Source organism: Anastrepha ludens, chromosome 6 (genome assembly GCF_028408465.1).
Source record: "Anastrepha ludens isolate Willacy chromosome 6, idAnaLude1.1, whole genome shotgun sequence".
Classification (NCBI taxonomy): domain Eukaryota; kingdom Metazoa; phylum Arthropoda; class Insecta; order Diptera; family Tephritidae; genus Anastrepha; species Anastrepha ludens.
In genome coordinates, this window is record NC_071502.1 from 94,599,385 (window position 1) to 94,616,558 (window position 17,174).

At 33.4% G+C, this 17,174-nt stretch overlaps 1 protein-coding gene across 5 annotated transcripts in view; it reads left to right on the forward strand.

Annotated features, from left to right (window-relative positions):
• The first annotated feature begins 880 nt into the window (after positions 1-880).
• LOC128868562 (uncharacterized) overlaps positions 881-17,174 on the forward strand; it is a 53,038-nt gene continuing 36,744 nt past the window's right edge. Inside the window, exons 1-2 of one of the 5 annotated variants that reach the window (XM_054110792.1) lie at positions 881-1,794; positions 12,693-14,148. In XM_054110792.1, the coding sequence (XP_053966767.1) occupies positions 13,079-14,148 (1,070 nt within the window). In that variant the 5' untranslated portion in view covers positions 881-1,794; positions 12,693-13,078. Of the gene's footprint in view, positions 1,795-8,636; positions 8,706-8,733; positions 8,752-8,778; positions 8,868-12,692; positions 14,149-17,174 lie in introns of those variants that run through there. The other 4 variants (XM_054110794.1, XM_054110795.1, XM_054110797.1 and 1 more) reach the window with 4 other exon arrangements.

The following is a 17,174-nucleotide window of genomic DNA, read 5'->3' on the forward strand; positions in this document are numbered from 1 at the left end:
ACTGTGTTGTGTAGAGGGCACAAAAGGCCGTGAGGTCGAAGTGCACACCTCATTTCCATTCATTCGTTTAATAATTCTAATTAACAAAATGACGAAATAAAAAAAATCTTATAAAATTTGGTTGGCATGGAAATTTATAGAATGCCACATCGTAGGAGTTTCCCAATGCCGTGAAAGATATAGCTCACAATTTCTCAAAAATTCGCAATTAAAAAAAAGCCGAATACAGTTTTAGTTGTGGAGACTTTTTGTTCTAGGTGAAGTAAAAAAACTACAGAAATCCAAAAATATCCATCTTTTGCAAGTTTGAACCGAGATGCTATTTCAGAAAAAAATTTATTTCCACCTCGTATAAAAATGAAAAAAAAAAAATGTTCCAACAACAATAGAGGAGAATATAGTACCAACAAGAATAAGTTATGATTAATTGCAAAAGTTGCATTATTTTTTGTTTTTATTTGAGTGTGTTATCAAATTCAGAAAAATCATAAAAATGAAATGTCGCGCAAACGAGCTTCTAAGTTATAGTTTAGCAGTTCGGTCGCACCTTAACTACCTGCTGCTCTTCTGCTTCTTGCTATGTACATAAATACATTTCTATTGAAACTTTGGGAACGAGATTCTGTAACTTTGTGCCTGTATTTTGAAATATATTAGGAATCGAGAGGGGCCAGAAAAAAAAACGATTTTTTTACCCTCTTAAAACAGGATAAGAAGAAAGATCTCACTTAAAACGAGATCGCATATTTTATAAGTCTATGTCCCTTGCAGTAAATTCTAAAAAAATAATAATGTTCCATACAATTCTATTATGATTTTGGTTATGCTAGATCACAGAGAGAGCCATTCATGTTATGGCTGCGGCGAGCGAACGTACGGTTGTTCCGCTAATACATACATTACTTTCTGAAAAGAGGGGTTCGAAAGTTCGATATACAGCAACAACGATAGAAGAACAAAACGGATGAATTAAGGTTTTACTCGATCAACAACAATAACAGCAATATGCGAGAGGGTAGTAACTAAGTATTTTATAAGCTAACGCAGGCGTTTTATTTCGTAACCGCCAACCTTTTTTATTTAAAGCTGCATTAAAAATGAAAATAAGAAATTAAAAAAATCACGAAGTGGAAAATATAAACAAAGAGAAATAAATAAGTAAAAGAGAAACGTGGGAACTCAGATGGACGGGAAATATAGAACAGACACTAGCACGAACAACAACATTATTGCTAAGGAGGAAAAAATGAAAGACTCAGCAACAATTAGAACTGAGCGGACTGAGTAGGCTCAGCAACAACAATACAACGGAGTGACAGCAACAAATGTGTTTGGTGTTAATGCTAATGAAAAGGCAATATGGGAAGAGCAACAACAATAGATATACAAACACATAACAACACATATAAGTAATAAAAAATTTGGTATAAAAACTGAAAATTTATATCAGCACTATGACACCGGCAGAAGATAACACGAGTGCCGCAAAGAAATGAAAAAAAAAAAAACAAAAAAAAACAGATAAAAAGTATAATTATTTTTGCGATATGAAGGAAAATATTATATATAGCAAAATCTTTGCTGAGTTCGAAGCGACAACTGCAATTCTTTTCACAGCAGTTCAAATTCACAAGCGCAAGTGAATAAACGTCGCATGAACAGACGGGCAAAACAGAGTGAGATGATGCGGTAGAATGGTAGAATCGTGAGATATATCGAGACAAATGTGAATGAAGTGAGGGGGCGGTGTAGTGTGAAGGGAAAATCTCATGCGCAACGTGGCGAAATTTCAAGGTACAAAGTGGAAAACTTGGCTGAAAATGTGAAAGAAAGTATTAAAATGATTGACAATTGGAACTAATTTGATGTGAAATTTCAAGTTGAAAAGGTGGCTGAAATGAAAATGGAATCAAATGAAATGAAAATATATTTATAAAATAAAATAATATTAAATAAAGTAAAATAAAACAAGAGAAAATGAAATAAAATAGAATAAAATAAAATTAAACATAATAAAATAGAAATAAATAAAATAAAATGACATGAATTAATTGGAAATATAGTGAAATAAAATCGTCTGAAGTGAAATGCAATGACATGGAATGGAATAAATGTCATTGCATTTCGTTTAGAAGTGGAATGGTATGAATTGAAATAAAACTGATTCAAATGAAATGAAATAAAATAATCAGAAGTTAAGCTAAATTAAATTAAATAAGAAAAAAAAACAAAAAAAAAATAAATATAATGAAATAAAGTAAAATATAATAAAATAAAATAAAATAAAATAAAATAAAATAAAATAAAATAAAATAAAATAAAATAAAATAAAATAAAATAAAATAAAATAAAATAAAATAAAATAAAATAAATGAAATGAAATGAAATGAAATGAAATGAAATGAAATGAAATGAAATGAAATGAAATAAAATAAAATAAAATAAAATAAATTAAAGCAAGACAAAATAAAGTAAAATTACGAAATCGTCTCAAACGAAATGAAATGAGAAGGAATGGAATAAAATTAAAATGGAATGATATGAATTGAAATAAAATTAAATGAATTTGGATCAAATAATATCAATGGAATTACTTAAAATGGAATTATATTGATTGATTGAAATTATTTGAATTGAGATTTATTTTATTATAAAATGAATTCAGGCTGAAACTGAAACAAATGGGAACAAGGGGAACAAAGCAATAAAATTAGTGAACATAAATAAGAACAAAATGAAACTGGATTAGTGCCTAAACATTTAATAAAAAATTTGAAGAAGTATGACTGCCAACACCTCTTAGAAGACATGCAGAAGTCAACCATACTGGACGCATGTGGAATAGTTCGTAGATTTTTAAATATTTAAGCAATAATAATCGCATGGGCATAGAACTTGGACTACGCTCCACCAGAGCACAATCCCTTGAAAATTTTATCCGAGATGTGTAATCTCCGGCAATAGCCGAGATGGATTAAGCTCAAATAAAATAAAAATAAAATAAAATAAAATAAAATAAAATAAAATAAAATAAAATAAAATAAAATAAAATAAAGTACATTGAAGTAAATTAAAGTAAAACAAAATAAAGTAAAATTTGATAAAATGTTACGAAATCGTCTCAAACGAAATGAAATGAGAAGGAATGGAATAAAATTAAAATGGAATGTTATGAATTGAAATAAAATTAAATGAATTTGAATCAAATAATATCAATGGAATGACTTAAAATGGAATTATATTGATTGATTGAAATTATTTGAATTGAGATTTATTTTATTATTAAATGAATTCAGGCTGAAACTGAAACAAATGGGAACAAGGGGAACAAAGCAATAAAATTAGTGAACATAAATAAGAACAAAATGAAATGAATGAAAGCGACTGCAGAAGATCATGGGTCGATCTCATTTCAGAGGCTTCCACTCGCTTCTTGACCTAAAATTTCAGACTTCCGAATGCTTTTGTTCCATGAAGCAGCGCCTCAGAATTACTTTCCGTCATTCTGAGGGAATATAAAACTAAGATCTACATAACAAATTTTAGGTTTCTGCAAAATGTGCTGGATATTTAAAATTCAGATAGAACCCGAACTGAGATACTTCAATTAGTATATTTTTATCCCACTTGGTCTTGCGTGGGCCAATCTATTTGAGAGTTATGTAGCTAGCCAGATTCATACTTCGAGTTGATTGGTGCTAGATATTATATGGAGAAAAAACTTCAGAAGGTGTGGCCAATATCAGACCGTTAATCGGCTCTCAGCGAATTTGAAAGAAACAGCCGATTGGCTGACGTAACCGGATTCATGACAGCGGGTTGTTTACGAAAATACTGAGATTGTGTTGGTGCTATAAAATTCGTATTCTAACTATACGTTGTTCTCTCTCGACCCGATGTATTAGCGTGGCGTTAGAGCCGTGCGCACATATAGCGTCTAACTCTATAACTTGCATAGACAAGGCACGCGCATGCGTAATACCATCTATCCTATTCTAACAATATGTTGCCCTCTTACGCTCTACTATAGTAATATGGCGTTAGTGTTGTACGTTTACGCGTCACTCTCTTTCTCTCTTTGTTATATTCTAACATCTTGTATATAATGTAAACGTGGTTCTCTCTTGCTCCTACAATACGAGTAACGTAGTACAACTTAAGCTAGGGCCTTAGCGTAGAAGTGGGAGAGAAGACGAAGAACCACACAAAAGGAAAACGTGAATAGCCTAAAGTGTATCTATGATATATATAAGGTATAGCTGTCTCTCTCTCCTTTTCCTCTAGGTTATACCTTTTTTCTCTCTCGCGGAACGAAAATGCCCAAAACGTTGCATGGCCTTGAAGTTTTACTCTCCATTCTCGATTGTCTATCGACGCCTAAGAAGTTTCACTTCAAAAGTATGTAAATAAAATTTTAACAAAACTATTAATTTAACAAAGAAGTACACACTTTGTGAGACCTTATCTTTTAAAAAATCAATATTGACTTCGCAAGGTATGTATTTGAAAATTTATTAGCTGCTTGATCGTAGTGAAATTTCGTTTTTCCCTTACCGATTACTAATACATATAATACATACGTATGTATGTAGACTGACAATAGCGGCTAATTATCTTTGCAATTTATTACGGTTTTGAGTGTACTTACTTTTTGTCATTTACTTTGAAGTTTCCAGTCACGCAGCTGAGAAACGTGTTTAGTGCCTTTTTTCGCGTAGCTGGAATTCCTGATTAATCATTTGTTAAGAAAACATTTGTATTTGTGTGGCAGGTGTTTGGAATAGCGAAGTTGTGCAAAAATTTTGGGAAAAATATAAAACTAAAGAAAAAATTGTACAAAACTGAATTAAAAGTCTTGAATGTGGGAAATCAGTGGCGGTGCAAGCAATTGAATTTTTCGACCACAACTTTTTCTTCTAAAGCTCACATTTAGATTTTAAAACCAATAGCAAGTCAAGTGCGAGATTGCATTCACTTTTTTATCGCTAGCTTATCAATGAAAAGGAATAAAGTCATAAATTATAAGCATTTCAGGAAAGGCTGTACAAGAAAAAAAGAGTAATAATAATAAAATAATAAAAGAATATATGCGTGAGGGGATTTTTATTTGGAAATTTTATTTATCAGTATTTTTTTAACTACATGGTTTAATAAGTATGACTAAGTATGTAAAATATTTTAATTTTGCTTAGTAAAACAATTCATGAAATATTTTATACATTTCATAATAATAGCAATAAAAAGGGCGTAGCACCAAGTAGTGCCATTTATGCCACGAAACACAGATTACTTAGTTCAGCCATAAGTTCTGTTACAAGTTAACTCCTTTATAGATATGAAATTATAATACTTTTTTTAATGAAGTTATATATATATATAACTGGAGCGTACACCCTTATCGGGTGCTTGGTCGAACTCCTACTCCTATTTGTGGCGTGTGTCTTGATGTTGTTCCACAAATGGAGGGACCTACAGTTTCAAGCCGACTCCGAACGGTAGGTATTTTTTTATGAGGAGCTTTTTCATGGCAGAAATACACGCGGAGGTTCGCCATTGCCTACCTAGAGGCGACCGCTATTAGAAAAAAACGGTTTCTTCATATTAATCTTTAACCGAGATTCGAACTTACGTTCTCTCGGGATTCCGAATGGTAGTCACGCACCAACCCATTCGACTATGGCGGTCGTGCCCCTTTTATATTAATATATAAATAATTTATTGTTATTTTAATTAAATAAAATAAAAAGTTTTTTGTAAACTTAATTTTATAGATTGATGGGATTTAGGTTGGCGGACTGCTTCAGGCTGTCGAAGAAAAAAGCATCCAGTCACCTTAATCCAAACACTGATATTCTACAGAGAAAGTGCACAATAGTCTCCCTCTGTGAAATATTCCCACAGCTTCTGCAATGGGAGTGAAATGGTAGACCTAGCTTTTCCGCGTGTGTTCCAATCGTCCAATGACCGGTAAACGTAGTTATGAGTTGGACTTTCTGAGCCATCCTTCTATTGTACTGGGTGCCAAAGGGTTTGCAAAATAGCTCACGCAGAAATGGAGCTCCATCTTTTCTGCGCTTTCCTGGGAAATAAGTTGTGCGATTCCCCTTCAATAACAGTCAGGGGGTTGCCAATGATCGAGCAGGAGGTCTCTGAGACTAATTCAGTCCTCTTCCTGGCAAGCTCATCAGCAATTTCATTTCCCCCTATGTTTTTGTGTCCTGGAACCCAGATTAGAGAGATGTTACCTGCACTCCCAAGAGATTTGATCTTCTCCTTACAGAAGTTGACTAGTTTGGATCTGCAGCATGGCGTCGTCAGAGTCTTGATCGTAGCTTGACTATCCGAGAAACTTTTAATATCTCCCTTGCTTCCAGGTTATCTACACATTTTGCTTGCCCGCAGGATCGCAAAGACTTCTGCCTGAAAAGCATTAGCAGTATTCGGAAATTTTAAGGCGATAGACAAATTGTCTAATTTAGAGAAAACCCCTGCTGCGACTCTCCATTCCATCTTGGAGCCTTCAGTGAAGACATAGGTGCCAGTTTCGGTGTAGATTTTCCCTTTATTCCAATCCTGCCTATTTGGAAAGATTGCTCAAATTCGTAAAAAGTAAAAAAGAAAAAATAAAACTCATGAGCGAGTTCGCTATTTAATTGAGATTACACTTTTACCGATCGTCCGAGATAGTGTTGGTGCTATAAGAAAATAAAATCAACACATTCCTCATTCATGTTGCTTCGTTGTCGTTTGCACAACAACTGATTGGACGAGTGTGTGAAATGAGCGAGCAGAATTCTGCTGCCGAGTCTCCAGTGCCCTGAGAGCCGAAGTTAGTCGCTCAATTTCGTTTTTCACCATAGCTGATATCTGGTAATCTATCATCCTTGATAAAGACCCTTTCTATGATTAGTGTCAATAGATCAAATGTTTGACCAACTGTTTGGAGTCGGGCTCAATCTTGCTGGAACCGCATATCATTCATATTAAGTCCTTTCAATTCTGCTTTCTAGATAGAATCATAAATCCGATCACGGGATGTGTATGCAATGGAGTCTCTGGTAGCACAATGGGCTTGTGTATCTTCAACAAAGCATACTTTTTTATAATATTTAACAAAGCCATTAGTTCGAAAGGAGTTTTATTTTATTTATGAAGAATATTTTTCCTGCTTCAAATGAACCAGTGACTTCACTTCTTAATTTGATACAATTTTGTTGGGTGTAGGATTAGACTTTTGCGCAAATACCGCCATAAAGAGAACTGAGATATTTCGAATTCCTATTAAAATCATCAACTCGGTATAAAGGTTGCCAGTTCCTTCGCAACTAGTTTAATATCGTTCATGTTACCGTGGCATTCAGAAGATGTATATGGGATATGGAAGAGGAAGAGAGATATGGTGAGGAAGTGGTAGAAAGTGGTTATCATTGACCTATTGAGCTCGAGTTATTTTTTCCTGATCTCTTGTTAACATTGTTGCCAGTATTTATGTAGGCTGCTTTGTGGGCAAAGTCCTTCTAAACTTCAACTCTATTCGTTTTATCTTTGCCTTATTCTCTATTCCATATTGAAGAAAATAGTGCTGCAGTAAATGCTTATTCACTAATAGCATTGAGGCTAGCGATATTTTGACTGACTAAAGCCAACACATTTGATAAGATTAAAATTTTACGCATACAGGTATTCAACGTTTCTTCGAACATATAAGTGATTTTTTGGTTGATTTGTAAGCAAGAAATAAAAAATTAGCATTAAAAAACGTAGTAACGAAAAAACTGAAACAAGGTAAAAAAAACCAGCCGCGATATTTGAGTAAAAAATTTTAATAAAAAAAAGTTTTTCGGTACGTGTACGCGTACGATTTGACGTCACTGTGGGACAGCAAATACACAAAAAATTCGGCTGAATGTCTCGTGAATTGCGCAAATTGATAAGTAAAATTTAAAAAAATAAATACAAATAAACAAAGTTGAAAATTTAGGTAAAACAACTAAAAACGTCCACTGCAATAACTTAAATAACTTGTCAAGCTGAAAACAAAGAAAACCGGGAATTAAAGAAGAATCGTAAAGAAAAGTACACTAATGAGTGGGGAGTGCAATATAATATTGAATATTGAAAACGTTTTATACTACTTACTTTATATATAAAAATTAATATAGGCATGCGAAGTCAAGTTAAATGTAAGTAAGTAGTAAAGGAAAAAGCGCAAGAGAGAGAGGAAATATGCATGTGCGGAGAGTTGTTTATGTAGACAAGGGCTGATACTCGTATTTACTATATATCGTTAAGTAAATGGGCGTCAGAAGAGCTTAAATCGTCGATTGAGGTATTTTTTTGTTTTGAGAAATCGCAATTTCTGCTAGTCTACATTTATTACTATGCTGGGGCGAGTGTGCAAGTGTGTTTGTGTGAGAGTACGCGCCTCTAACAAATTTATAATATTTGTTCTCTTTGTTGTTTTTTTCTTTATTTCATTTGGACATTTTAAATAATACTCGGCGTATTACCAATTTGTACAGTTGTTGTAGACTAACTCGACAATGCTTAAAAACACCTACTAAGTATCGAATGTGTGCATATGCGGACACGAATGTGAGTATAATGAGCTGACTCTGCCTGGCACTGCTGTGCTAGTTAGTCAAGACGTGCACACGGGGTTTATTGGTTAGTTAGTTACTTAGTGGCTGGTCGGTTGTTCGATTGTAAGCAAAAAATAAAAATGTTTTAATTACTCTGATATTCTGCTCGGTGCGTTGCGCGAAAAGTGTGTTATTGTTTTTGAGTGCTGAAAACACAGAGTGTGCATAATGGGTTGATTTTAGTTGTTTTGAAATGTAGAGTTTATAGACAAAAGAAAAAAAATGGTAAAATTGCACTTTCTGGAAAGAATAAATAAAAACAAAAGATCAATAAAAATCAGAAAAAAATAAAAACAAATTAAAAAAATAAAATAAAATAAACTCAAGTAAAATGAAAAAAATAACAAACAAAATAAAGGTGAAATAAAAAAAACTAATACAATAAATTTAAAAATTTAGTACAGCAATTATAAAATTAAGTAAAATGAAAGAATTTAAATTAAACAATAATGATAATAAAGAGTAACGCCAAATTAATAAGAAGTAAAAAAAAATAAAATGAAGTAAAAAATTCAGTAAGGAAAAACAAAATAAAATTAATGAATATAAGATAAAATAAAGCAATTAGAATGAAAAATTAAAAAATAAGGAAATTAAATGGCAACAAAATCGAATAAAATAGAAAATGAAAAAATGAGTAGCTTAATAAGTTTAAAAGGGCCTAAATAAAAAGAAAACAAAAAACAAATTTATATAAAATCAAATAAAATGAAATGGAATACAAAATTTAAAAATAAACAACAAATAAAAACCAAACTATAAAGTATAAACGAAATTAAAACAATTGAATTAATGTAAAAAATAAATTTAAAAAAATTTAAATAATAAGGAACAGCGAATCTAGAATGAAATGAAAAAATTAATAAAGTGAAATAAAGAATTTAGTGAGGAAAAACAAAATAAAACAAATTAGTATAAAATAAAAACAAAAAAATAGAATTAAAAACTAAAACAAAGGAAATGAAATGGCGGCAGCATCAAATAAAATACAAAATGAAAAACTTATAGCTTAAACTTAAAAAGGCTGAAAAAAATAAATAAATAAATAATATTTAATTAAATAAAATGAAAAAGAATACAAAATTAAAAAAATAAACAATAAATAACAACTACAACAAAACGTAACATAATGAAATAGAATACAAAATTTAAAACTTAAAAAATAAATAATAAATAAATACTACAACAAAACGTAACATAAAGTTTAAATGAAATAAAACCATTTGATAATAAATTGAAATTACAAGTAACAGTAAAATTAGGAGCAAATAAAAAAAAACGTATAAAGTAAAGTAAATAATTTAGTAAATAAAAATAAAAATATATTAATACGAAAAAAAGTGCGTGTAGCGCACATAACAGAAGTAAAACTTTCAAGACAGACAAAGAAAGAGGGAGAGACCCGAGAGAGAATGAGAGAGAGAAAGAGAGAAGGAATGTATATCTAAATAAATTCACAACATTTGCCGAAAATACAAATAGACAAAATTTACAAAAAACGGAGAAGGGTCGAGCGGTGTAGGTAAACGTCGGACACAAACCGTGACAACAACGCGCACTACTCCGAGCGTTTATCACCCGCACAAACGCAGCGATTCCAGGACCGCAGCAACGGCACAAATTACCGCAAGGCAATACCAATAAATCCGACGCCGGAATGGATAGCATTTTATAGTACGCACAAGCACTAGCCAGGAAAGGGCAGCCGGAATGGATAGCATTTTATAGTACGCACAAGCACTAGCCAGGAAAGGGCAACAAGCACCAAAAAGTAGGCACCCTAAAAAGCCAGAAAAATTACGATCAAAAAACGCCCCAAACAGTAGGCACCAAGGAAATATAACGCCAAAAAGTAGGCACCAAAAATATATTTGCTACACTTTTGCACCAACAAACAAGCGCCAAAAAGTAGGCAGTGTTATTTCTCACTACAAATTAGCAACCACAAGGAAAAACTCAGGAAAAATAGCCAAAAGTGTATCTAAGATATATTTATATAAGGTATAGCTCTCTATCTCCTTTTCCTCTACGTTATATCTTTTTTCTCTCTCGCGGAACGAAAATGCAAAAAACGTTGCATGACCTTGAAATTTTACTCTCCATTCGCGCTCGTCTATCGACGCCAAAGAAGTTTCACTTCAATAAAATAAAATATAATAAGGAAATTAAACGGAAATAACATAAAACATGAAAATGATGTAATAAAAAAATGAGAAAATAAAGTAAAATGAAATATAATTAAAAATTTTAATTTATAAAAAACAAAAAAAATAGTAAAAAATTCATTTAATTTCGTTTAAAATTAAAAAAATTGATTAAAAAATTTAGTAAAGTAAAAATGAAATCATATAAAATATACCAACCGAATTAAAATAAAATAAAAATAGAGAAATCAAGTGGAAATAAAATCATATGAAATAAAACGTGAGCTAAACGTTATAGCAGAATAAAATAAAATAGTAAAAAAATAAAATAAATAATTGAAATGAAATTAAAAAATAATTAAAAATAAATTAATTCAAAATCATGGAAAACACTAAAATGAATAAAGAAAAAATTAATAAGTAAATGATTCAAAATTTAAGATAAAATTTAAATGAAATTAGAAAAAATGTATATAAGTATACTGTATTAAAAAATTTAGTAACGCAAATAAACCAATTCAAATAAAATAAAATAAAACTGACATAAAAACTATAATTAAATAAAAAAAAAATTATTAAGTAAAAAAATTAGTAAAGGAAAAGTAAAATAAACAAAGAAAAATAAAAATTGACATAACAAAACTGTAATAAAAAAAAAATATGTTAAATTAAAAATTTAGTGAAATAAAAAAAAAATCGAAAGAAATAAAATAATACAAACTAAAATAAACGAATTTAAATAAAATAAAAAATCAAGAACTCAAATAAAATAAAATATAAACAAATTAATCAGATAAAAATTTGTTGAAGAAGTGATTCACATGGAAAATTAATAAAATTTAAAAAGAAAAACTAACAGCTTTTTCCGTTCCAGTTACGTAAAGTTTAACAGAAAAATGTTGAAGAACTCTGTTTGCAAAATGTAAATTATCAGTACGTGAACAGAAAAACAGTATAAGCGTGCAGTTTTGTGTGCAGTTTGCAGTGCTTTGAAAATTAATTTCGACCAACTCATTTTTATTGATCTATAAACTCGTTGCTGGCAAAATATTCAGAAATGTTTCCATTCATTTGCTTTGTTTACACTTGTATATGACAAAAATGAAAGGTGTTTGAAAGCTAAAAATGTTTCAATAGAAACCAAAAGTGAGAGTGTAATAATGTGAGAGAGCTACAAGTTTGTGTTGGTAAACATTTTGTTAGTACGCCAAATTATTTACTAGGGGAATTTTGCAGCTCTCACGTTGTATGTTCTCGTTCTGGGATTCTCTTTCAAGTACAGGAACACTTTAAAGTAAAATTTCGTAATAATTTGTAAACATTTTTTGATAAAGTTATGTAAAATAAACTGTGGGTAAAAAAACAATACAAAATAAAGGGGAAAAAATCCCTTAACGAATTAATAAGAAAAAATGAATTAATTAAAATCCATATGGTAAAAAATTTTGTTTTATAAACACAATGCGCTGCAAAAATATACAAAAAGAAATAATTAGTTTGATGTATTAGTTTGATATGATAGTTTTATATCTTTAAATTTACAAAAAAAAAAGAAAAAATTAGGTAAATATTTACCGACAACTTGCCGACAAAATCCATTTGCGATAATTATATTACCAAAATTTCTATTATAAACTTAAATGTAAGAGAAATAAAAAATAGGAAAAATTAAAACAAAAAGTCGGTGTATTAAAATTCATCGGCATTGAAATGCACAGCCGTGACAAAAATATTAGCAAAATCTGAAAGTGTGAAAATACGACAAAACGTGTAACGTCGCGCCTTAGCCGAATGTGTGAAAAGTGTGTAGAATTAACAAAACTGACAAGCACAAAAACAATAATAACCGCATCCAAATCCATAAAAACAAGTGTTTGACAAATCTGTAATAATTTTCTATTTTTAGCAGCAACAATAAATGAGGAGAAACATAAACAAAAAGCTGACGAATGAAATTAATAAAAAACAATTTTAGAAAATAGAGAAATAGTGCGAGAGCGCACTATACCAATAGTGTACATATGTAGGTATACATGCAAGTGAGTGAGCGCTAAACAAAAATACATCAAAAAAATATTAAAAGAGAATAGAGAGCAAAAGTCAGCGTGATCAACAGTAAGCACACTCAAGAGAGAGTGCAGAAGGCGAGCAAATAGCTTCCGTTAGTGATTTCAGCTGAGTGTGCTTGTGGGTGGTACGTTAAAACCCTTATCACACTCCGTTCCATTTGAATTTTGCGCTGTCTTGCCAATTAACCCACTATCGTTACAAAACCACTCAAGCTACTTGCACATGGCGGACGAGAGCAGCACCGACAGTCCGCGTCCATTTCGACGCGAACGCAATCTCAGTAATCGCAATTTCGCTAAGCGACGCTCTACGCGACGTATCAGCGTTGAGAGTCACAGCTCAGTGGAGTCGTTTAATCTGAGTGCAGCTGAGAGGAACAACACTGCCAGCGAGGCGAGCTCAGCGCATGAGAGCTACTCCAGTGCGAGACACAATCACAGTACGGCGAGTAGCAGCGGCAGTAGTGGTTCACATCCGTTTAGCGTCGCTAGTAGCCAACTGCAGTATTCATATTCGGTACAATCGGACACGGAAAGTGCTTTTCAACGCGTTTCTACGCGTAGAATGATACCACCACCATTGCCCGTAACTGGGCCTCCCCACAGTGACGATGAGCAGGCAACGAACCATGATGGCGGTGCAGAAGATGGCGCTGCACAGCCAACGACACCCACAGATCCGGCTTTGTTGGGTGTGCGACAGAAAGTGCATCGCTTCGAGACGTTGACAGCTGAGCAGCGTATTTTGTTCAAAACGGGACGTCATCAACTACGTAAGCAACAGTACAACACACATGGGGAGACAGTTGAAGTGACAGCATCGCCTGGCTTGTGGCGAGTCTTTCCGCCTGTGCTCCGACGGCCGACACCCGAAGCGGATAGTTCGGCGGCAAGTCGCATCTCGACAACCAGCTCTTTTCACACCTCCATCGATGAGGAACGTTCAGTGGACGATGTGGATGATTTCTCCGACTATGCAGAGGATGCGCATGCTGCGCGCGCAGAGGACGACAGTATTGGCGTTGTGGCGGAAAACCTCGTGCCGGAGGTGGCGCATGAATTACGCGAGGATGTGGTGCCGTCCCCCTTGCCTGGCTATGAGCAGCCCAATGAGGCTGATCAGCTAGTTACGACGCATGCTATTGAATCGGAAATAGTTGATTTGGGCAAAGTGGAAAATGTGCGTCGCGCTGTGAGCCATGAATATGCGACCACAATGACGAAGAGTCGAAAGAAGACGCACGCAGTAGAAGAGGACAAAAGTGCAAACAAAGCGGGTGTAGATTTTCCGAGGTAAGTGATAATTCTTTAGTAATATAGTTATGCTTGGTGTAGAGGCATTCGTTTTAGGAAAATTTTGTAGTAGCGCGAGTGCTAGTGCCCTTGAACCAATTATGCTAAAGTGCACTGAATTCTGGAAATGGAAAGTAGGATAATTCCGATTAATCTTCTGTTATGACCAAATTTTCAGAAGTTCAGGGAGTTACTCATCTTACTGAGTTATGTCTTTGAGGAATAATAAAAAAACCGGAAAGTATTGAAATAGGGAAGGTCACTACTATTGGCCAGTACTACTCGAACCTCTCTACAAAAGTTTCTAACAACTGTTTTATTGTTCACATTGGGAAAATAAGTGCTTATCCAAAGTCTGTCGTATATAAGCTACACCGCTTCTACTGAGATTAAAATTCAAGTCGGCGTAAGATCTCGTTGTGCTACACCTTCACCATACTTTGCATCCAATGTGGGGTTAAAGTTGTCTCTCAAGTGGTCGGACCTGCTGTGTTATCACGCCTCCGCAGAGCAGACAGCTTTTACTGGAAAATCGTTTCATTACTTATCTGCCTTCGACATTTGCAATTGATTGCCGAGGAGCCACTCTTGTTAGAAAAAATTCCATTTTTTTTATATGGATATCGAATGGAATGGTTTTCATGCATCTACTTCGTGGAGAGAACCGTCGGTCACTGATCATTACTGAACATTAATTTCCTGCTACAGTATTTTTTGAGAGAAGTAAATGCCATGGATTCATGCTAAATTAGATAGACTCCCTTTGTCTTACTTCCTCTTCTCTTTGAGCGCCTGAACCTAATCGTTCACTTGTCGTTCACAAACAAATACAAAATAAACCAACACCTTTTCTGCGCTCCATCATTACCCAATTTACATAGCCACGATCCACACAAAAGTATTATATTAAGTTTTAAAGGCTGGATCCTTCGGATTCATTATCTGATCTGAACTATATCTGGTCGAAATGCTTTTACAGCTCATCACACTAATGCATGCAGACTCCCGGGAGCAAACGAACTGAGATCCATAAATCAGGTTGAAAAAACTTGTTATATAGCGTCCAACAAAATAGGAGTGGGAGGCGAGCGACTTGAAGAAATTAATTTTTGTTTGTGCAAGTCTCAAGACTTTACTGTTCATTTGTCTTTTTAATCCAAAGCAGATTTGATGGTGAGTTGCTGTGTAAGGCTAACAATTCCGGTGTTGATGCTGATTTCAAAGTAAGCGAAATCTTCTACCACTTTCGATATACGAGATGTGCTTGTCAAAAAATATTTGGTCCCCTTCAAAATAAACCCCACTCAGATAGAATATACTTGGGAGAACGCTCTTTCTATCTCCGAACGACCTCTGACCAAAAAACGCTGTGGTATGACGTGAGCTCTTCCAAAGTTGCCGAGCTTATCTCCAGAATTGTGGTAAATGTCAGTCTTTTCACAGGTACTTTCTGTAAGAAAAAGTCGCTAGCAGCTAAACCTGAGTAGTACGAGTATGGTGTTTGTCGCAAGATTATGGTTTATTTTTCGCAAAAAATTTCAGATTTTTTTAATGAACTTTCGTCGAAGTTTACTTTTTGAAATAATTTTTGAACACCCACGTATAACTATCAGCAGCGAGAGCAAAAAATTTGAGATTTTTTTACGAACTTTGGTCGAAATATGAAAAGTTATCTTACTTTTTGAACACCCTCGTATAACTATTAGCAGTGGAGTGCTTGTCGAGACGCCAGAGCAAACAATTTCGGATTTTTTGATGATTTTTTGTTTAAATTTGAAAAGTTATTTTACTTTTTGCACACCCTCGTATAACTATTAGCAGTGAAGTGCTTGTCGAGACGCGAGAGCAAACAATTTCGGATTTTTTGATGATTTTTTGTTTAAATTTGAAAAGTTATTTTACTTTTGGCACACCCTCGTATAACTATTAGCAGTTACGTGCTTGTCGAGACGCGAGAGCAAAACATTTTAAATTTTTTTTACGAACTTTGGTCGAAATTTGAAAAGTTATCTTACTTTTTGCACACCCTCGTATAACTATCAGCAGTGGAGTGCTTGTCGAGACACGAGAGCAAAAAAATTCGGATTTTTTTATGAACGTTTTTCGTAATTTGAAAATTTATCTTGCTTTTTGCACACCCTCGTATAACTATCAGCAGTAAAGTGATTGTCGAGAAGCGAGGGCTCTAAATGGTTACTGATAGAATATACTTCACATTTTCCTCCTTCCATAGCGGGCGTTTTGGCTTCATCCAGTATAGAGAAGTCGGTACTAAGGTGCGATTTGTGATTGCCGCGACCGATGTGTTGTTGATATCGTCTTCATACGTCAGCTGTCTGTAGTGCGTGACTCAATTCAGTAATAACAGATTAAAATAATTTGATAAATGATAGGAAGCCAACGCTTCTGAAGTTTCGGTTGGAGAGTTTCGTCTCAATTTTGTTGGGTGGAATATTATATTATCCCCAATGCGCTAATGAATGCTAAAAATTCTTATTATAAAATAATTTGAACGCAACCTTGAAACCATCGAGTATCCGCTAGCATTTTCGGACCTTTCTCTTTTCGACCGAAATTATGAGGTATTTTTATTCCAACTACTGCTCTCTTTTTCCTGCTTTCGTAAATACTGGTACTAATTAACTTTTCAGACTTGTGAAAATCCAATGACTGTCTCAGCGTTTTTACGAAAAAACATTCTAATGTTAAAGATGGCTTTTAATAAACACTCCAGCCAAAAAAAGGCGAAAATTTTGTTTCCCTATTGCGACATGAATAATTTCACTTAACTGTATTCAAACCTAAAAATGAGTAATCAGAAGTGTTTTAAAAAATATATTTTCAATATGTAGGGAAAAATATGTGCCTACATACGTACATACATACACACATATGTTTATATAAATAAACAACAGGCGTCAATGGGTTTACCAAGTGTAACTATAAACTATGGCCAGTGGCCGCAATTAAATGCAAACGCTTTGTGCCCAAAACATGAAATGCTGCTTCTGTTTTTTAAGGTGTTT